Raw genomic sequence first — 22,664 nt, 5'->3', positions numbered from 1 at the left:
AGCAAGGAAAGAGCACAACGACTGTGCTTGGGAGGGGACAGGCCCGCGATCGGTGCCCACCGATCGTCGGGCCGGCGTCCAAATCGGACGCACTATTTCCCCTCTGCCGCCCCGCAAGATCAAGCCGCCACGTCTTCCGGGGAGGCTAAGGGGAAAGACGGCCACTGCGCATGCGCGGGTTCGTACCGTCAGCGTCATGACGTCAGCCGCGCATGCGCAGGTTGGAGCCGGCCAACCTGTGCATGCGCGGCTGACGTCATTAGGTGCGCCGGCCGCGTCATTCTTGGCGCGACGACCCCGCGGCCGAGAGTTACGGAGCGCCGCTCCTAGCCCCGCCAGGAGGGGAGAATAGGGGGCGAGGAGCGGACTCCTAGGCCGTCGTCAAACTCGGCCGAGTTCACAACGCCCTTCCCGATTCTGCACGGGAGCGGAGAATTCCGCCCAATAACTTTCTGCCAGTCTTAGCCATTCCTTTTGCGTTCAGTGCTGCCTTCTCCTGAAGATATTTTTTAAAAACACTTTGGGCGAGATTTTCTATACCCACCCACCGGCAAGATCTTCCGGCAATGCCAAAGCCAATAGACTGGCTTGCCACATACTCCAGCATGCCAGGGCTGGAAAATCCAGTGCTTAGTTTTCCACAGAAATAAACACAACCTGTACCCTATAATAGTGGCAGGCCAACAGTTTGTGATGGGTCCACAAATGCCTCCCGCATGTTACCCCTCTTGAGAGAGAGAGAGAGGGAGCTTATAGGGGTCAACAATGATAGATTGGCCCAGTATCGGTGGTGATGCAATCTCCACTGACTCTTCGGGTGGCAGGCCAGGAAACCGTGCCACCTGAAAAATTCTGCCATTAAGTATTTACGTGTGAGTCACTATGTGCTACCAAACATAATATCCCATGGCATGCAATCTTTCCATTTAATCAATACTGATGAACAAGAGTCCCACCTGTGGCTATAATAATGGAGCTTGATCTGTGCTCAAGCTACAGATTGCATTCATTGTTGATGAAAAAAGAACAACTGAAAGCAGAGAACAGGGCTGATCTCTTAATTAAATAGATATCCAAGAAAAGAAATGGGTGATGATCACCATTCTTCCAAGCTTTTAATTCCCTGATTAAGGTCATTGTGGAGACTAAGTTGAGCATGAACATGCTAACCAATAAAAAAATTAAATAGCGGTGCAATGCTAGAATTATACTCTACATTCTTTCAAAGGCTAAAGGTAACCAGGATTATTTTTCATCTCATGTATTTGAAACTTATCTATGATTAAGTTATTTGAATTGTCGACTGTAATATTCATAATTGGTTTACTATGACATTTGACTTGTCTGTCTATTCCAGCTATGAACTGTAACCTGATGTTGAATGCACAGGCAGCAAATAAAATCTGCCACATCCTAAATGATCCAGATCCATCTGGACAACTTTTGTTTCGGGCGTCTGAAGTCCTGTGGAACTTATTGGAACAGGCCTCTAAGAAGGAACTTGTTGATCAGCTGAGTAATTTTGAATGTATCAAGTGAGTGTCTAACCAAAAAGGTTATTTAAGTACAAATTTCTGATGGGAGATGAAATATAATTTATTCAAAGCTGCAATAATTTTGATGTGTTTGTTCAAGTTTCAAAGGCCCAAATCTTTCAATTAGGGTTGGAATCTCTGGTTCTAGCTCTAACCAGAAAAAAAACACCTACTTACTTTCCTCTAGTTTTTCTGAGGATTGTTCTGATGGAAACGGACATCAGAAGGAAACCTTGGATATGGGAATCCGTGCAGAAACCATACCCCATTTTACAGCATTAGCTGCCATATTCTGGTAATTGAAGAGTTTAAAAGCTTCTTTAAAAAGCTATGGAGAGAAGTTAGGGAGGTAGGTTGGTGGAGGTAAGGGTATAGTTGGGTGTGGTATGTGGGTAAGGGGGTAGGATGACTAAGGTAAGCTGGTAAGGGATTATAGTGGATAAAGGTAATGTCAATAGGTGAGAGGGTTGAATGAAGAGGATTGTGAGGTTAGTTTGGGGGAGTCAAGGTAGGATAGTGAGTTCAGGTTAAGTCAGAAGAATTTGGGTGTCGAAAGTATTTAAGAAGTAGGTGGGGGAGTGGAATGGGGAGATTAGATCAGGTGGGGTCTGGGTGGGAGTCAGTGGGGTGAGATCTGATCACATCAGGTGGGAGTGGAGCTGGGCAGGTTGGAGGAAAGTCGGTGGGGGGGGGGGGGTAATCAGATGGTGAGGTCAGGTTGGGTTGAGGGTTTGAAACTGCCAGGGTCAGAACAGGGAGTCAGCTGGTGAGGTTGATCAAGTCGGGTCATGGGGGAGTCAGAGGCTGGAGAGAAGATTGGTGGGTTAGAGGGAGCAGGGAAACGGTGAGGAAGTTGGGTGGTGGGGGTTTGTCAGTGAGTCAGAGGTATGGTCGAGGGTTGAGGGATGAGCTAGGCTGGTCAGTTGTACAGTTATCTAGGAGTTAGGCTCAAATTTCTCTGTCTACCATTTCCTGGGTAACTATTTCAGTCAGTAAGATGGAATTGTCTGAAGTCTCCAACTCCAACTCAGTGTTGAAGACTTTTTAGAAGGGTCCGAGGGAGCAGGAGAATTTCATTGGAAGTTCAAACATCTTGCGCAATTCCCATGGAGTCCCGTAATGGACCTTAAGAGATATGTCTGGTCTTTGACTATCTGGAGACCTGGAAGATCTGGACCAATGTATTCTACATGTAAGGCGAGGTCTCTAGGAAATGTGTAAAAACAAGCCGCAGCGTAAAAATTAGAATAAATTAATGAAATATTGACACATTGGGTTTCAACGCCATATACATTCAAAGCCTTTACATCTTGCTCCTTAGGGCTCGGTACAGTCCTACTAAATGTGATACAAACTGGGACTCTTCAAGAAAATTATAGTGGGGTGTCCCTGGCAAACCAAATTTTCCATAATCTGATGGTCACTGAAGCTGCTACTTTAACGCATATGTTTTACTCTGCGGTTAAGCTGATGCAAGCACCAGATAGAACTCTAGTTGCTGATACCATCTGGGGGAGAGTTGCTTGGGCTGTTTTCTTTTTGATAGTGGAAATAATATGCTTTGTCCCCTGGTTTAAAGAATGGACAACGGGCCCTTGTATTTGCACCATGCATTTTGACTAGGAGGAATATTGGGATTTATTTTGCTACATGTTGCAAAAGATCACATTGTTTTGTGTGTGTCATACTAAAATAATATTAATTTACCTCTTTTTCATCTTTAGCTCATTTAAAGAAGCCTTTTTGAATCAAATGGTAAATGTTTGTTCCCATTCTGACCGTCAGCTTCGAAATGACTTGCTGATAATAACCATAAATCTAGCAGAACATCCCAGGATTCCAATGATTGTAAGTTTTACTGTGAAATGCTAACAGAGGTTTATAAAATTCATGAATATATTGGTTTTACGCATTAACAGAGCAATCAAGCATAAATCAAAAATGGACAGCATGGAGACACAGCAAGCAATTAGGAAAGCGAATAGAATGTATTGCTTATTACAAGGGGAATTGAAAACAAAAGTAGGATGGTTATACTTCAGTTATTTAGGGCATTGGTGAGACCACATCTGGAGTACTGTTGCTCTCATTTTTTAATGAACGATGTAAATGTGTTGGAAGCAATACAGAGAGGGTTTACTCGACTAATACCTGGATTGGGTGGGTTGATATACAAGGAAAGGGTGGTCAGGCTAGCCATGTATCCACTGGAGTTTAGAAGAGTAAGAGGTGACTTTCTTCAAACATTTAGGGCACAATTCTCCCAAGAGGGAACAAAGTCCCCTAGCAAGTGTGATTAGCCGCAAGGGTATTCAACGCGACTTGCATTGAATAAGGGGCCTGAACGCAGGGCTGAGACCGTGCATAGCCCCATTTTCCACAGTGGGGAGCTCGGCTCGCTGGAACTGAGAGATTTTTAAATGCTGTCCCGATCTCTAAGGCCCCTGAAATAATCTCCAACCTCCCCTCCCCAGCCCAAACGCAAGATGGGGTCCCCCCAACACCCACACCAGGCATCCCGGCCTGATCACACGCATGCAAAAAATGCCAGCTTGGCACCCAGGCAGTGCCAACCTGGCTGTGCCACCTCGGCACCTTGGCAATGCAAGACTGGCACCCAGGCAGCACTGCCCAGGTGCCAGGTAGCACCAGAAGTGCTAAAGCACAAGGGGCATGCAGCCGTGGCCTCAGATTCCCTTGGAGACCCCCACGAGTGCCGTTCTGTCTGGTTCCCATTTGTGGGGTGGGGTGGGGGGGGTTGTTAAAATTGTTAAACGGAGTTTCTCAATCGCCGAATTCATAGAGAGTGCGGCCCTGGCGTTTGAGAGCGTAAACCACATCCATGGCGGTGACCATCTTGCGCTTGGCGAGTTCAGTGTAGGTGACCGCATCCCTGATCACATTTTCCAGGAAAACCTTCAGCACCCCGCGAGTCTCCTCATAGATCAAACCCGAGATGCGCTTGACCCCGCCACAGTGAGCGGATTGCTGGTTTGGTGATGCCCTGGATGTTATCACGAAGCACTTTGCGGTGCCGCTTTGCTCCGCCTTTGCCCAGTCCTTTGCCTCCTTTCCCTCTGCCAGACATGATGCCTCTTCAGTCAAATCGCTGCTGAATGAGACCATTTGTGGGACCACTGCTGAACAGCACTCGCCTGAGGTCTCTGAGGTGAAGGGATTATCACAAAGCCTCAGGTACCTTGGGAATCTGCACATTAGAGTGAGGCTTAATGCGTTATAGCGTTGAATTTTGTGAGTAGTTACGAGCTCGATAGATCTAGGAGTGTGGTCTCCTGGCTTTCAACAGCCACCCTGCGCCGCGGAGAGCTGCTTTTCGGGCGCAGCATAGCAGTTGGGTTGCATCCTTGAGATTCAGATAGGGCTTGTCAGGTAGATGTGGAAAGAATGTTTCCACTTGTGGGAGAATCTAGAACTAAGAGTCATGATTTAAAAATAAGCGGTCGCTCAATTAAGTCAGAGATAAGGAGAATATATTTTCTCTCAGAGGCTTGTGGGTCTCTGGAACTTTCTTCCTCAAGACACTGTGAAGCAACCTCTTTGAATATTATCAAGGCAGATCTAGATAGACTCTTGATAAGCAAGGGGGTGAAAGGTTATTGGAGGTAGGTGGGAGAGTGGAGCTGAGGTAGGTAATCAGATCAGCCTTGATCTTATTGAAATGTGGAACAGGCTTTAGCAGCCATTTATACACCTGCTCCTAATTCATAAGTTCTTATGTTCGTATGTTAACACTTTCTTAATACAGTTGAGATGTAATTTGCTGTTGTGATGCATTCTGTGATACAACAGTTGTTTGAGGCACTTTATTTTGTTGATTTTATCAAACTTTAACATAGACTTGAAATGGTTTGCTCAGTAGCTTCCTAAAATTGTATTTTCATCATAGGAAACTGGATTTACTAAGCTCCTGATAGTTTTAGCGACATTTCCTGAAGGTAAGAATTTTCTACAAGTGGGAATCATCTAAAGGTGTGCATCCAGTTTTGACTACTGATACTTTATCTGCTGTTTTCTTTATGGCCAAATGTTAGTAATATTAAAAAAACGGTGAATCAAATGGAGTTGCATAGCATGTTTGTGAAATCTTCAAATATTTCAATAGTTGGCTTGTTACAGTACTTTACAGTTTACGACTCACTCCACCATTTGCTGTCTCCCACTTACAAACAAATCTGCAAACCAAATTGTTAACAAAGGGACAGAAAATTCAGGGCTGAAATTTCCGGTTAGCAGGATTCACCTTATCGTTGGCAGTGCACTCCAGCATGGGGTGATTTCAATGGGAAATCTCATTGACAAGCAGCTGGAAGATAGAATCCCACCACCAGCGAATGTGGCACCATCGTGAAACACGCAGCTGGGGGACCGGAGAATCCCGCCCCTGTTTGTATTCTCTTTAATGTATTTAAATATCTTATGGGTTTCCTTATCTCCAATTTTTTTTCCGCTTATTCAATATAAAAATACAAAGAGGCCAATTTTCCTCATTTGAACGCTTTGTTAGCTTTTGTTTCTGGGATTTTATCAATTTCACAAGTATTGCTGACAGGAATGAAATTTCCTGCTTGAAAAATGTGAGGACATTTAAGTTAAATGTAGATGAGCAGGAGGGCATTTCTTTTTTGAATTTTTTCCAGGTAATGATTCAATAAATAGGTGTTACAGATTGCCATTATCCCCTTCAGATCAGAGTATGCAAAAAGCAGTCCCTTAGTTCTAGTCTCTCCCATAAATGGAAACATCCTCCCGGTATCGACTCTATCAAATCATCTCATTATTTTATAGGTTTCAGCATAATCGCCTCATTCTTCTGAATTACAAAATTGTTATGGCACAAGAGGAGGCCATTCTAATCATCTTGTCTGCACAGGCTCTCCAAATGAGCATTTTAATTTAGTGCCATTCTCCTGCCTTTTCCCCATACCCCTGCACATTGTTTCTATTTAAATAATCATCTAATGCCTTCTTGAATGAACCTGCCTCCACCACACTTCCAGACATTGCATTCCAGACCCTAACCACACGCTGTGCGAAAACATTTGCTCACATCACATTTGTTTCTATTGCAAATCATTTTAAATCTGTGTCCTCTCATTCTCAATCCTTTTATTCGTGGAACAGTTTCTCCCGATTTACTCTGTCCACCCACCTCGTGATTTACAATACCTCTATCTAATCTCTTCTTCGCCTTATTCTCTCCAAAACAGTCCCAACTTCTCCAACTTATCTTCATAACAGAAGTTTCTCATAGCTAGAACCATTCTTATAAACCTCTTCATCACTATCTGTAATGTGTTCACATCCTTCTTAAAGTATGGTGCCCAGAATTGTATACAATACTCCAGCTGAGATCTAACCCGTGTCTCATATAAGTTCAGCATAACCTCCTTGCTCTTGTACTCTATGCCTTAATTAATAAAATGCAGGATACTACATGGGCAGCATGGTAGCATTGTGGATAGCACAAATGCTTCACAGCTCCAGGGTCCCAGGTTCGATTCCGGCTTGGGTCACTGTCTGTGCGGAGTCTGCACATCCTCCCCATGTGTGCGTGGGTTTCCTCCGGGTGCTCCGGTTTCCTCCCACAGTCCAAAGATGTGCAGGTTAGGTGGATTAGCCATGATAAATTGCCCTTTGTGTCCAAAATTGCCGTCAGTGTTGGGTGGGGTTACTGGGTTATGGGCATAGGATGGAGGTGTTGACCTTGGGTAGGGTGCTCTTTCCAAGAGCCGGTGCAGACTCGATGGGCCGAATGGCCTCCTTCTGCACTGTAAATTGTGTGTGTGCTTTATTAACTGCTCTCAACCTGTCCTGCCACCTTCAATGACCTATACACATATACACCCAGATATCTCTGCTCCTGCACCCCCTTAAAAATTGTACCCCTTATTTTATATTGTCTCTCCATACTCTTCTTACCAAATTGCATCTCCTCACACTTCTCTGATTTGAACTTCATCTGCCACCTGTCTGACCACTCCATCAACTTGTCTGTGATCTTTTGATTTTCTACACTGTCCTTCTCACATTTCAAAGTTTTGTATCATCACCCCGACCAAGATCTAGATCATTAATGTATATTAGGTATAGCAAAGGGTCCCAATACCAACCCCTGGGGAACACCACTACAAACCTTCCTGCAGCCTGAAAAATATCCATTGACCATTACTCCATTACTCCCTGCTACCTAGTATACAGCCAATTTTGGATGCACGTTACCGCTGTCCCTTTCAGTCCATCAGGTATATCTTTGCTCACAAGTCTGTTGTCTGGCACTGCACTGAATTCCTTTTCAAAGTCCAGAAGCAAAATTCTCCCAAAGCGAAACAAAGTGCCGACACCGGAGGCCGCTCCTCGCCCCCTATTCTCCCTCCCCGGGGGGCTAGGAGCGGCGGCGCGTCAATCTCGCGCGCCGGGCCTTGACGCTTGCGTCAAAGCGGTGCGGCCTGAATGACGTGGCGCCTAAATGACGTCACCCGCGCATGCGCGGTTGCCGTCTTCCCCTCCGCTGCCCTGCAAGACATGGCGCATTGATCTTGCGGGGCGGCGGAGGGAAAAGTATGCGTCTTTCAGAGGCGCCGGTCCGACGATCGGTGGGCACCGATCGCGGGCCAGACCCCTCCTGAGCACGCCCCTGGTGCTCGATCCTCCCTCCGCCCCCCACAGGCCCCACACGCGGCGGTCGCGCGATGTTCACGCCGGCAGCGACCAGGTGTGGTTGGCGCCAGCGTGAACCGGTCGGATTCGGCAGGCCGCTCGGCCCATCCGGGCCGGAGAATCGCCGCTCGACTGGAGCGGCGATTCTCCGAGCGGCCTGTCGCAAAACTTGACCCGCCGTTTTCGGGGGAGGGTGGGAGAATCACGTGGGGGTGCCAGGGTGTCGTAGCATGATTCGCCCGGCACTCCCGCAATTCTCCTACCCGGCGTGGGGGTCGGAGAACCGCGCCCCAGGTACTCCACATCAACAGCATTACTCTCATCAACCCTCTCTCGTACCTCTTCAAAAAACTCCAGCAAGTTGGTTAAACATGATTTTCCCTTTAGAAATCCATGTTGTCCCTTCCTGATCAACCCACTTTTTTTCCATGTGACAACTAATTCTATCCCAAACAGTTGTTTCTAGAAGCTTCCTCACCACCAAAGTTAAATTGTATCTTCTGGGCTTATCCTTACAACCTGAATTTTGAACAAGGGCATAATGTTTGCAATCCTGCAGTCCTCTGGCACCTACCCTGTGTCTAGGAAACATTGGAATATTATGACCTGTGTCCTGAATTTTTGATTCTCACTTCCTACAATATCCTTGAATGCATCTCATTCAGTTCTGGTGTCTTGTCAACTTTAAATACTGACAGTTTATCCTCTACTTCCTCCTGATTAATTCTGAACCCTTCTAGTGACAAAGATTTCTCTTCTGTCACTATGACCTGGATAATATCTACCTCCTTGGTAAAGACGAATGCAAACTACTCACTTAATGCCACAGCCAATGCCACCTGCCTCCATGTGTAAATTCCCTTTAAGATCTATAATCGACCTTCCTCTCCCTTTTCCCACCCTAAGGAGAATGGCTCGGTCCGTGGCCATGCATGTGCACAGTGACAACCTGCAGTGGTTGCACCGTACAACATGGTGCCAGCCATGCATGGACCCTACCTGCTAAATACTGCCCCACAGGACAACCCCTTTTCCTATGTGCCTATAGAATACTTTGGGATTCCCTTTTATGTTGATTGCTAGTCTTTTCTCATTCTCTCTCTTTGGATCTCTAATATACTTTTCACCTTCCCCTGAAACTTCTGTACTCAGCTTGGTTCTCAATTGTCTCCTGTATTCGTTGGCCCCAACGCGATCTCCTCTACATTGGGAAGACAAAAGCAGATGAAATCATGCTGAGTTCCCAATGAGATGCTGCGTTTAGGGTCTTTAACTAGCCCTTCCTTTCCCCTCCCACACCCGTTGGCAGTTAAAATTATATCTAGTGGTTAAGCTCAATGATCTTTCTAACTTCACAGATTCTGACAGACCTGTTAGGTATTTCAAATATTTTCTGTACTTATTTGAGATTTCAAGCATTTGCAACATTTTGCATTTATACTAGAAGCCATCTTGTTGTTGTTGCACGTTTTACTATGGGTGTAATACGCGTTTATTGGAGTGTATTAACACGCCTCCGTTTAAAGGCCGTGTGCTTAACACTGCTAGGCTCTATATGTGTATTTTCAGCTCAGGAGTCGCCAGATGCCGTATAGACACCTCACAAATATTCCAAGGTCAGGTTCAAAGTAATAAAACGATACACCGATTAGTAAGTTCCAAACGATCAATATTTATTATACAAATATAATAAATACGCATGCACACGCTAAGGGACTAAGCTATAACTAAACTAAGCGATCAGAATACTTAACTAAACAGGAACAGGCAAGGTCAGGGAGCGAGGCCTTCGTTCCGATCTTGGTCTGCAACCTTCAGAGAGCGTGCTGGTCGCTGGGGGTCTAGTGGGCCTGGTTCGCGTAGCGAGCGTCGTATGGTCACTTACGGTTCAGCGGCTGGTGCTCAACGGCTGGAGTCAGGATACAAGTTGAAGTTCTGGGTCGAGGTCAAAGCCAGAGCAACAGTAGAGCCGGAGCAAGTAAACAGCAGACAGGACCATGTGTGGGGTCTATCTTTTATAGGACCCCAATGTCCGTGCCTCTTTTGGGGCGGGCTTTACCTTCAGGTATCGATTGGACCGAATTCTAATCGATATCTTTTGAATTTCCCCCAATGTGAGGGTTTCTTCTTGATGGAGGGGGCGGTTTCTATAGTGGATACTTCTGGTGCCGCTCTGTCTGGACATCCACTTAAAGTATCTATTCAAACCTGAATGTTGCCATTGTGTGTGCCCAGATCTGGATTGCCTCATTAGTATGCAAAGCGTTTTGCCATTAACACCTTTGGTTTGAGATCTTCCACCTGGCCAGAAACTAGTTTTGCTGCTTGCAAAATGCTAATTAGTCTTTGCAGACTGCTGTTTGGGCTAAACTGCTTTTTCCCTGCAGTCTTAGCAATTCTCCATCTTGTTAGCCCAGTGTCCATTTTAGGTGGCTACATTGTGGTGACAGAATGCAGGTGCAGAATTTTTTTATCAGCAACTTTGCACCGGCCCCCCCTCCCTCACCCCTGCCCTCTCCTCCTGCAACGATCACTGCCAAAACCGGGGGAACCATGGGTAATATTTTGACCCTAGTTATAAATAGACAAGGAAATGACCTAAACCCAAAAAATCATCTTGGTCTGCTGTGCTCTTGCGCAGATTTTCAAGATAAAACTTGATCTTTCCAGATCTACTTGGGGTAGCGGCATGCGATGTGTAAAGAAAAATGGTCCCAAGGAAAAGTTGTCTGTCTGTAGCAAATAGTGCTGCATTGAGCAAGGCATCAAAATATTAAGTCAGTTAAAAATAAGTTAATTTCATATGGGAACCATTGAGTATTAAAAAACTAAACCTTTAGTTATCAGGGGTGATTCTTAAAGTGTCCCAGCTCTCCATGTAACAATTTTACATTGATAACAGCTCATCACTTGTTCTTTAACTAGAGAAAACACTTTTCCCCTAATGACCCCCTCAAAAATTCTTTAAAGCTGCCATATACAAATTTATCAGTTTTTTATTCTTGCAATCAAAACAGAAAGTCCATATTTCAATGCCGTGGCATTGATCAATAACCACTAAGGAGTTGTTCGCTTGTAATTTTAGTAATTCATGGGATGTAGGGATCACTGACAAGGCCAGAATTTATTATCTATTGCAAATCATCCTTGTGAAGGTAGTGCTGAGCCACGTTCTTGAAACTACTGCAGTCCCACAGTGTTGGCAGGCAAAGAGATCCAGAATTTTGACTCCAGAATGATGAAAGTAACAGTAATATATTTCCTAGTTTAGTGGTATATTGCTTGGAGGGGAATCTGCAGTTGGTGGTATGCACATGTCTCTGCTGACCATGTCCTTTGAGGTGGTAAAAGTTACAGGTTTGACAGCTGCCGTGGCGAGTTGCTGCATTGCATCTTGTAAATGGTACACACTGCCACCATGTTGTACCTGTGGTAGAGGGAGTGAATGTTTACATTAGTGGGTGGGGTTCCAATCAAGGGGGTTGGTTTGTCCTTGATGGTGTTGAGCTTCTTGAGTATTGTTACTGCACTTATCCTGGCAAGTAGAATTTATTCTATCACATTCCTGACTTGTGCCCTGTAGGTGATGAAAAGGCTTTGGGGAGTCAGGAGATGAGTCACTTACTGCAGAATGTTCAGCCTTTTACGTGCTTTTGTGGGCAACGTTCCTTGCCTAATCAACACCAACAAAAGGCAGATAGCTGATCCCTTATCTGGTTAGGGGGATCTTGCCTTGTGCAATTGCTGCTGCCACAGCTACCTGCATAACAACAGTGATTGCACTGAAATATGCCATCTGTGAAGATCAATAACGATCAATAAAGTGTTAAATTAATGCAAGTATTTTTCATTGTTTTATGTTTTCTTTCTCTTATAGTAAAGAGCAATAACCCACTTGTTCATGGCCTGAAAATTTCAAGCAGCTATGAAGATTTTGAAATGAAAAAAATATTCTTCAATTTGCTTGTTGCTTTGACTAATGATCTTGCTTCAATACAGGTAAAATTTTATACGTGACAAAGAAATGTACTGAACATGAGTTGTTAAAAGCCCATAAGTAACAGTAATTTATAAAATTAAATTCTTGCAAGCTTCAGTTTTGAAATCCTAACAAAGATGTTTTGTTATCTTCATTCATGTTATTTGAGCCTCAATGGCAAGGATTAATTGTCCTTGAGAAGGCGGTGGTGAGCTGCTGCCTTGAACTGCTGCAGTGCCTGTGATATAGGTATATCCACTGTTCCATTAGGAAGAATTGTGACCCAGGGACAGAAAATAAATGGCGATAGATTTCCAGGTCAGGAACATGGGCAGCACGGTAGCACAATGAGTAGTACTGTTGCTTCACAGCTCCAGGTTCCCAGCTTCGATTCCCAGTTTGGGTCACAGTCTGTGTGGATTCTGTACTTTCTCCCCGTGTCTGTGTGGGTTTCCTTCGGTTGGTCTCCCACAAGTCCCGAAAGACGTGCTGTTAGATAATTTGGACATTCTGAATTCTCCCTTTATGTACCGGAACAGCGCCAGAATGTGGTGACTCGGGGCTTTTCACAGTAACTTCATTGCAGTGTTAATGTAAGCCTACTTGTGACAATAAAGATTATTATTATGTATGATTTGGAGGGGAACGTACAGGTGTAACGGATGCACAGTAACACAGTGGTTAACACCGTTGCTTCACAGCACCAGGGTCCCAGGTTCGATTCCCAGCTTGGGTCACTGTCTGTGTGGAGTCTGCACGTTCTCCCTATGTCTGCGTGGGTTTCCTCCAGGTGCTCCGGTTTCCACCCACAAGTTGCAAAAGACATACTGTTAGGTAATTTGGATATTCTGAATTCTCCCTTAGTGCACCCGAACAGGTGCTTAGTGTGGCGAATAGGGGATTTTCACTGTAACTTAATTGCAGTGTTAATGTAAACCTAGTTGTGACACTAATAAAGATCATTCTATTATATTGTAGAGATGATGGGCTGGATTCTCCGATTTTGTGGCTAAGGGCCGACGCCGGCATGGGAACTGTGGCGTTTTACAATGCCAGAATCGGCGCTGAACCCTCAACGATTCTTGGAGCGGTGAGGGGCTAGCAGCCACGCAACGTAAAACCCCCGGCTCCGACGCCAAAAATGGACGGAGAATGGCTGGGTCCGTGGCTGTGCATGTGCACGGCGACAACCTGCAGTGACCCTGGCTGGATTCTCCCCTACCCAGCGGGGCGGGGGGTCCCGGCGTATTGAAGTGGCGTCAACCACTCCGGCGTCGGGCCTCCCCAAAGGTGCGGAATTCTCCGCACCTTTAGGGGCCAAGCCCTCACATTGAGGGGCTAGGCCCGCGCCGGAGTGGGTGCCGCTCCGCCAACCGGCACGCCCCGCCAGCCGGGGCCGAAAGGCCTTCGCCGGCCGGCGAAAGTCCGCGCATGCGCCGGTGCGTCAGCGGCTGCTGACATACCGGCGCATGCGCAGGGGAGGGGGTCACTTATGCCCGCCATGGTGAAGGCCATGATAGGGCGGAAGAAAAAGTGTACCCCCACGGCACAGGCCCGCCCGCCGATCGGTGGGCCCCGATCGTGGGCCAGGCCACCGTGGGGGCACCCCCTGGGGTCAGATCGCCCCCCCCCCCCCCCCCCCCCCCCCCAGGACCCCAGAGCCCGCCCGTGCCGCCAATCCCGCCGGCACCAGAGGTGTTTTGATTTCTGACGGCAGGAAAGGCCTGTCAGCGGCGGGACTTCGGGCCATCGCGGGATAAATTATTGGGATAGTTTATTGGGATAAAATTCTTGCCCTGTGATGAGAGATGGAAAAATGCAAAATTCTGAAGGGGCTTGATAGGTTAGACACTGCAAGGCTGTTTCTACTACCCAGGGAATCTGCATGGCTGAAGCCTCAGAATAGGGGGCGGGGGGGGTCAATCATTTAGGACATAGATTTTTACCCCCTTTTGTTTCCCCTTTTTAAAATAAAGTTAGAGTACCCAATTCTTTTTTTCCAATGAAGGGGCAATTTAGCATGGTCAATTCACCTACCCTGCATACCATTTTGGGTGGTGGGTTGAGACCCACGCAGACACGGGGAAAATGTGCAAACTCCACAGGGCAGTGACCGGGAACCGGGATTGCACCCAGATCCTCAACACCGTGAGGCAGCAGTGCTAACCACTGGGCCACAATGCTGCCCCATTTAGGACATAGATAAGGAGAAATTCCTTTACGCAGATCGTTGCAAATTTTTGGTATTTGAAGAGAGTTGTGGATGCTCCATTGCTAAGTATACTAGAGACTGAGTTGGACAGGCTTTATGCAGAGTGGGTGGAAATGTAGAGGGAAGTCAAATGATCAGCCATTGAATGGTGGAGCAGACTTGAGGGGTCCTTTGGTCTACTCCTGCTCCTTTTTCTTATGTACAAGGACCCCACATTGTTCTGGCACTGTGTTCCTCTTTGTGTATTCTCTCTCCGCCACAATAGACACCTCTGTTGTAAGAAACTCCCCATCTCAATCCACACTCCTTACAAAAGCTCCCTAAAAATCCTCTTCCAATGTAATGCCATTGGCTCCCTGAACTTTTTGTTTATGTTCTTCCCTCTCCCAATTAATATCCATTCTTTGGTACTCTGTCCTCACTCTGTGTGCATGAGTATCAATTAGCTGTTGTTGTTAATTTAATTTCGTAATTCAGGAGCTTCATTTTTAATACAATAGGTAGTTATTTTGTTTTATAAAATCTTTACAGATTAACTATTTATAATTAGCATAATATAAACTTTCTAACGTGTCTTTTTATGTATGTCTTTTGTCCTGTAGGTGCTCAGTGAAGGGGGAGCACTACTGGCACTATTTCATTATGTTAAGCCACATGAGAATCCTGGAGTTCGGGATTGGTCTCCTGCCCAGTTTGAAGAGCTTCAACTTCATGCCTTAGCTACTTTGATCTCAGTGGCTCCAGTAATGGTGGATGATTACATGAACTGCCAAGGGAATACTCGACTGCTGCTTCTGTTGGACTGGTGTGTAAGTCAAGGTAAATGCCTTTAAATTCCAGTAAATTTAACATTGTCTGCACTTAAAGAGAAACATTTTAAATATGAGTTTTAATTAATCAGATCTTTCATTGATAAGAGAACAAATCAGTGTTGAACTATGATTTAAGACATTTAAATGGACTGATTTTGAGTGTGAATGCAGCATAAAATTAGTGCCTCTTCTATTTATACAACATTTTGTGATGGGAAAAGGCATGAACATTAAAAAAAAGTGTACTTTCCAATTTTTCCTTTCAACAAGTTTTTACCTCCCATAATTTGAGTTAGTTATTTAGAATAACAGGTTTGTGCATCAGTCACACAATTTTAACTTGTTCCCTCCAAGATCCATACTTTGGCAAAGGCAATTCATTCCATGCTGCTGGTGGTCGTGGCAGTAAGAAAGCTCAAATGCACTACTGTCTAAGACTTCTAAGATCCATGGCATCCCTTGGTGAAGAATTGATAAATCAAAACTTACATGATCAAGGAGCAATTCCTCAGCTTCTGGGTAAGGTATATTTGCATTCACAATCCTACTCTAATAAGGAGTTTAACATAGAGTTACAAAAAATAAGTGGGAGAGAATTTAGAAGTTCGTGGCAAGAGTTTAACATTTAATTAATACCAACAAAACATACTAACCTGCCATGTGTCTAATTTTCTGTGTGATGCATTATTCTGTATAAATAGGCTGCTGCATTTGCCTGCAGAATAAAGATGCTAGAAAATGCTTTCAGACATTCTGAGCATGTGAAAGTGACCATATAAATACCTTTTATTTCTTCTCATTTCTCCACTGTTCTCATGAAATTAAACTAGAGAATGCCTCTGGCAACTGGACAGTGATCATTTCTCAATTCACTGGGATTTGTTGTACTCCCTCTGCAAGCATTTTGGCAATAATTAGCAAACTCAGCAAAAACCAAAGATTAAGTAAGAATTTCTTGGTCTGCATGACTCCGTACCAAATCATTAAGCGTACTCCATCAAGGGGTTGAATATGTTTAACTGATAAGGGAACTTTTCGAGAGTAGAGATCCTGTGCTCACAAGCACACATTAAACATTCATGGATGTCACATCTGGCGTTGAATTCAGTAGCACTGATAATTAAGCATTGCTGGAGGGGGATGTAAAGACTGCATTAGAGAAATGAGAGTTGATAAACGAGTGGTGTTCACCACTAACAGGATGTAGCCGTCAACCCAAAAAAGCATTCTGCCTGTCACACAAATGAGTTATGTGATATTTGAATTCCGGTGCCAGTGTGATGTTAGAAATGTAGGTCATACACCCCAAAGACTGGCAGATTGTATCAACGTAATGTCCCTTCTGCTGTTTGCAGCAGGCAAAGTACAGACAGTACCATCACGTCCGTGCTTACAAAACACAAATCACAGTGTCCAACAGTAGATGTGATTCCACAATTGGATAGCATTTGTTAACTAATCCTCAGTGTGCTAAAAATTACGCCAACAACCAATTAAAAAATGTCAGTCCGCTCTGCAGTGCGGCACATTTGTGTGTACTGGAACCTATATGTATTAACACGCTGGACCCTGTTCTTTGTAGACAGAAAGAACATGTACACACATTGCACCTGTTTCAGCTAAACAAAACAATTGATAGTAATTTTCTGGTTCATCAAAGGGCAATGCCTTGACCAATCAGAATCAAGCTGTTTAGTTTAAATTCCAAACAGTACCTTTGCAATTAACTGTCAGTCACCATTGGCAGCACGGTGGCACAGTGGGGTAGCCCTGCAGTCTCACGGCGCTGAGGTCCCAGGTTCGATCCCGGCTCTGGGTCACTGTCCATGTGGAGTTTGCACATTCTCCCCGTGCTTTCGTGGGTTTCGCCCCCACAACCCAAAAATGTGCAGGCTAGGTGGATTGGCTGTGCTAAATTGCCCCTTAATTGGAAAAAATTAATTGGGTATTCTAAATTTTAAAAAAAAAACTGTCAGTCACCATCAACTGGTGCATTTCAATAGCAATGCCTCAGGGATCAGTCTGCTTGCCAACCAATCAACACCCCTTCTCAAACAGTATAAAGTTGTTGTTTCCCTGACAATGGTTTCTTGCAATTATCCTGACGAGTGCAAGGCAAAAATGTCCTTTTCAGCAATACTCAAGACCCTCAAGTTATAAAATGTCGATTAAACTACATGACTATCAGGGCAGCACGGTGGCCTAGTGGTTAGCACAACCGCCTCACGGCGCTGAGGTCCCAGGTTCGATCCCGGCTCTGGGTCACTGTCCGTGTGGAGTTTGCACATTCTCCCCGTGTCTGCGTGGGTTTCGCCCCCACAACCCAAAAATGTGCAGAGTAGGTGGATTGGCCATGCTAAATTGCCCCTTAATTGGAAAAAATAATTGGGTAATCTAAATTTATAAAAAAAAAAACTACATGACTATCTGCATGTACTGATTCAAAGTAAGCTCACTCAACAGATGTCAGTAATTTTGTCATTGTTTTGCTAAAATCTATATGGAAAAGCATTTGTTTTCCAACCACCAAGATAAAAAAAAGGGGAGGGCGGGATGTTATTTAACGGAGATGATGTTGGGTTTTTCCCTTTGGCTGGAGAGCCAGTGAGAGCCCTATGTTACCTCCTTTCGACAAAGCCCACTATATTAAGTGCTTCCTATGGATCAAGGACTTCGGGTGCAGAAATCCTGCCCCCCAAAGTGTTTCTGGTTAATTGGAGGCCAGCAATTGCCATTTCAAGCATTATCACTGTGGGGGCAGTGGAGAGGCCTAGGATTAGTCAGGGACCCAGGCCACAGGTGAATGATGATGGGTTGGAGATGGCGGGGTGGGGGCCATGTGGGAGGGGAGTTAGCAGCATGCAAGATGGCCCTCCTTCTCATGCTAGATCCTTCGATCAGACACTAAGGCCGAAATGTTCTCGCTGTACCTGATGGCAGTGTCTTCTAGTCCCACCACTGACAATCCCTCGCAACAGGTTTCCATTGGTGGAGGGTGCAAAAAAGCCCCGCTGGCCAATGGCAGGCTATCTCCGCCATGGCAAAATATGCCGCAGAAAATTCCGCCCTGAGAGTCTTTGAATGAGGCTCCCTCCCTGGAAACCCGCAAGCAACCCCGAGTGAGTTTGTGTTTCAGACTTCCTGCATGGCGAATCCCTCACCTGCTGTTGGCCACCAACGGTGAGATGAGGCTCTTTTATCCGGATTAGTTAGAAGAGAGAATGGAAGGTGCGGGATCCTCAGCCGCTGACATCCCACCGATTAAATGCCCCCACCACCACATCCACCTCATGGGAGGGCATTAAATTCCACCAGGGAATCTATCAAAATAGGAGAATCAACAAGATTTGTAAGCCTTTCTGTCACTGCAGTTCATAAGTTTAAATTGATTTGTCTACTTAACATTGAGATTGGGGGAATCTCCGGTGATATCACGTGAAAGCAAGTTGCACGAAATGTGGATTCTGGCAGGATTTTATTTTTGATCCCTTTTACAGGGGGTTTTGGTGTCCAGTTAGTTGATTTAGAAAACTTTATCCCGATGAAGGCATGTCGAAAATGTCAATGAAGAAGCCATTGTGAAGAAAGCCCAGGAGTGTAACACATCAAAAGTACCTGAAGGAGGAAAGATGGCTGCCACGCCCCCCCCCCCCCCCCCCCCCCCCCCCCCCCCACGCCTATTACGTGGACATACTGGCCGTGGTGATGGTTCAGGAGCTGGAGAAATCTGGCAAGCAGATGGACAGGCAGTTCGAGTGGCTGGGCAAGATAAAGGAAACATTTAAAGCTGAAGAATCACTGGTCCCAATTCATGAACAGCTAGGAAAGACCTCAAATGCGGTGAATGCGCAAGTGAGACGTTGAAGGCTTGTCACAGCATATAAGACGGTTTGCCTCATTGGAAGCGGAGTTGCAACAAGGGCCTGAGGTTAAAGCTGGTAGATCTTGAGAACATGTTGAGGCGGTTGGACCTCAGGAGCTGATGGAGGGAGTGGAGGGCTCAAAGCCAACTGACTACTTCTTGGAGATGTTTTATCAGCTGGTGATAGGGCATGAGGTGTTCGACCCTCTGCAGTTGGATAGAGTTCATTGGGTGCTCCGGCAGAAACTATGGATAAATGAGCCACCACAGCAGTGATTATCCGCTTTCACAGCTACCACAGGAAGGCGAGGGTCTTGGAGTGGGCAAAAAAGAACTACAAAATTGACTGGGATCGGCACACGCTATGGATATATCAGGACATTGATACTGGGTAGGCCAAGAAGCTTGCGGCCTTCAAGGCGAAGGCGGTGTTTTTTAGTAAAGGGGTGCAATTCGGGCTGGTGCGACTGCGGGGCACAATGGATTCAAAAAATGATTTCTTCAACATGCCTGAGTTGGTGGAGGCCTTCATCAGAGAGGAGAAGCTGAGACCAATCTGAGGAGGGCTGTTGGGGAGTCTGGGTATGAAGGCGGGTGCTTTTTCAGTGTATTTATGTCTCCTTATGTTATGTTTTTATATTCTTGAAGGTTGGGGCTGTAAGAAGGGGGGATTGACAAGTCGCTTGGAGGGGAGAGAAGCTTGCTAACGATGTTGGGCTTTGGGACCTTTGGTGGGTAGAGTGGGTGAGGAAGGATTGGGTGTTTTTTTAGGGGAGTATTAGAGGGGGACTTTGGGTGGCGGCTATCTTACTAGCGGTAAAGAGAAGGGGTGGCTAATGAACGGGTGTGGAATGGGGGGTGGGGGGAGAGGCTGCAATTTATTGGGCCAGATAAAAGCAAATTACTGCAGATGCTAGAAACTGAAACGGAAACAGAAAATACTGGAGTTAGACACATACCAGTTGATTCGTGTTGAATCCGAAGCTGGACCGCTCCATGCCGAGGTCACTGACCTTTTCGGGGATGGCAAGGGTGTAAGGTGCATTCATGAATGAGGCAGGAGGTGCGGACCTATGCCGGTTTATGCACCCGTGGGGGTAAGGAGTATTAGGTTTTTTTCCACGGTACACAAGGTGTACCCGAGGATTGACTTTTTTGTCATGGGTGGGAGCCAGCTCCTTGGGGTGAAAAACGCAGTGGTATTCGGCAGTGATTATTTCTGACCATGCATCGCACTTGGTGGACTTGATGTTGGTGGTGGGCCGGGCGCAGGTGAGACCGTCCGATTCTCATTTAATTCCAAGTACTCGTTTATGGCCCGCGAGATCTTCCCGCAAAACCCAATGTCGGACAACAGTCCTACATCCAGCCTCTATCCTGTTTGCTGTCTGTGCGGAGTCTGCACGTTCTCCCCATGTCTGCATGCGTTTCCTCCGGGTGCTCCAGCTTCCTCCCACAGCCCAAAGATGTCCGGGTTAGGTGGATTGGTCATGCTAAAATGCCCCGTAGTGTCTAAACGTTAGGTGGGATTGCTGGGTTACGGGTTAGGATGGAGATTTGGGCTTGGGTAGGGTGCTCTTTCAGGGGCCGGTTAGACTCGATGGGACGAATTGCCTTCTTCTGCATTCTAAACTCTATGATTAAGAGGATGGGGAGGCAGGGATTATAGAAGATATGTGCTCAAATAAGAAACAGTCCATTTTGTTTATAACAAATCCCCAGTGGGCTTATTTTTTATTAAAGGCGTTTAATGTATTTTTTATTATGCAAGTGATATTATTTTATCATAAATGTTTAATAGATATTCTGAAAAGCATGACAAGCAGCACGGAGGAAGACACCAAAATTAATTTGGATATGCAAACTGACATCCTCATCATCTTGTCCAGCATCTGTGAACATGATATTCATAGAAAGGTAGGTAAATATTAAACATTGTCGTTCAGTTATGACTGGTTGAATAAAATGCCATACTAAGTCCATGCATGTATATATATATATATATAAAATATACACTCTAGCCTGAGTCACATGTGTGGCTGTGCATGAGAGGTGTGTTCTCTATCTTTACTTTAAAAGGTGGCCTGTGTGCCTTCCAAGCCTCCTGTCACTTTGCCTGTAAAACTAAAGAATTCTGATGGGTAGGTAACAAACATGGCTGTAGGTCATGTCTCCAAGAATCACATTGTTAGTGGCTGTGAAGGTGACCATGACCATGAACCTTTATGTGTTGAGGTCCCTCCAATTGCTCCAATCTCAGCAGATATCCCAGTCACTTACTAAAAGAATGAAGACACAAGATTCCACAGTTTAAAAGATAAAACAATTACTATGCACGTGTCACAGCAAACATTAAATACTGGGCTGAGTTCTCCCGCCGAGATGAATCATCTCTGATTTACGCTCGCGTTGGGAGCGGGAATCCAGAGGCGATTCACTATCCCTTGCCATCCAAATTGATAAATGACAGGGATTGTAAGGGGTTCCCTCACAAGTCCTGCTAATAATAATCACTTATTGTCACAAGTAGGCTTCAATGAAGTTACTGTGAACAGCCCCTAGTCGCCACATTCTGGCACCTGTTTGGAGAGGTCGGTACGGGAATTGAATCCGCGCTGCTGGTTTTATTCTGCATTACAAGCCAGCTGTTTAGTCCGCAATATTAAACCAGCCCCTATTGGACTGAGCAGGCAGTTTAGTGCTCTCACTTCCTCTTTTTCTTGGCAGAAAGCAGTTTACTGCTTTTGATGTGGTCTAAGAGCTGTCACATCATAGCTAAATGTTTATAAACTTTGAGATTAGTTACACAGCAGGGTACTTGAAATTTATTCAAGTGTGATGGGAAATTAAATTAAACAATCCAAACAGCTGGCTGTGCAAGCTGTCAATCACAGCTTAGCAAAACCAATTTCACATTGATTTGAATGAAAGCCTTACAGATCAAAGATCTGAGGAGTTTAAACCAATCTGATGTGGTTTTTGCAGGTGCTGCTTTTGCTGCCTGAGCCAGAAGGTGTATTGCACAGGTGAATTTTGAAGCAGTGATATATTTTGCTGTCTTCTGTCTGGGCTGCTCTCTTCCAGACAGGGGTCTCTGTATGTGAGGTGGGGGGGGGGTTCTGGTGGGGGTCTCTGTAATGGGGGAGTCCCTGGTGTAAGGTCTCTCTTATGGTGGGGTCTGGTAGGGGTCTCTCTTATGGGGAAGCATCTAGTGGTAAAGGGGTGAGCAGGATTTGCAGTTCGGGGAGGGACAGGAGGCTTCAATGGCCTTTGGGGCAACACCTAGAAAGAGTTGGTCGTGAGCTTGGCTCAGGGACCACAGTTCAGCCAGCGCTCACTGGTCTAGTGACACACCCACATCCCCCCCCCCCCCCCCCTCCTTCCTGCCATCCTCCAGGTTCCTACTCAACACCTGGAAACACCCCTTGGCGTAGAGGTTCAGGTCAACCGTCACCTTCACAGTTACAGAAGCAGGGATCCTCCCCCATTCCCCACAGTACCAGAAGGGGCAGGCTCCACTGTTGCAGCTTCCTCCTCTTCGGGCCAGCTCATAGAGCCTCAGTGCATCCCCCAACGCTGCGGCGAC

At 45.7% G+C, this 22,664-nt stretch overlaps 1 protein-coding gene across 3 annotated transcripts in view; it reads left to right on the top strand.

The window, feature by feature from the left end:
- LOC119966403 (cilia- and flagella-associated protein 69-like) overlaps nt 1-22,664 on the top strand; it is a 181,266-nt gene that overhangs the window by 65,801 nt on the left and 92,801 nt on the right. For all 3 annotated transcript variants that reach the window (XM_038798012.1, XM_038798011.1, XM_038798013.1), the window contains 7 exons: nt 1,358-1,535; nt 3,260-3,383; nt 5,443-5,491; nt 12,091-12,212; nt 15,007-15,223; nt 15,571-15,735; nt 20,880-20,995. In XM_038798012.1, the coding sequence (XP_038653940.1) occupies nt 1,358-1,535; nt 3,260-3,383; nt 5,443-5,491; nt 12,091-12,212; nt 15,007-15,223; nt 15,571-15,735; nt 20,880-20,995 (971 nt within the window). The remainder of the gene's footprint in view (nt 1-1,357; nt 1,536-3,259; nt 3,384-5,442; nt 5,492-12,090; nt 12,213-15,006; nt 15,224-15,570; nt 15,736-20,879; nt 20,996-22,664) is intronic.

The sequence above is a fragment of the Scyliorhinus canicula genome, chromosome 5, assembly GCF_902713615.1.
Source record: "Scyliorhinus canicula chromosome 5, sScyCan1.1, whole genome shotgun sequence".
NCBI classification, from domain to species: domain Eukaryota; kingdom Metazoa; phylum Chordata; class Chondrichthyes; order Carcharhiniformes; family Scyliorhinidae; genus Scyliorhinus; species Scyliorhinus canicula.
The sequence above is the reverse complement of the archived record's forward strand: the minus strand, read 5'-3'. Positions and strand labels throughout refer to the sequence as shown.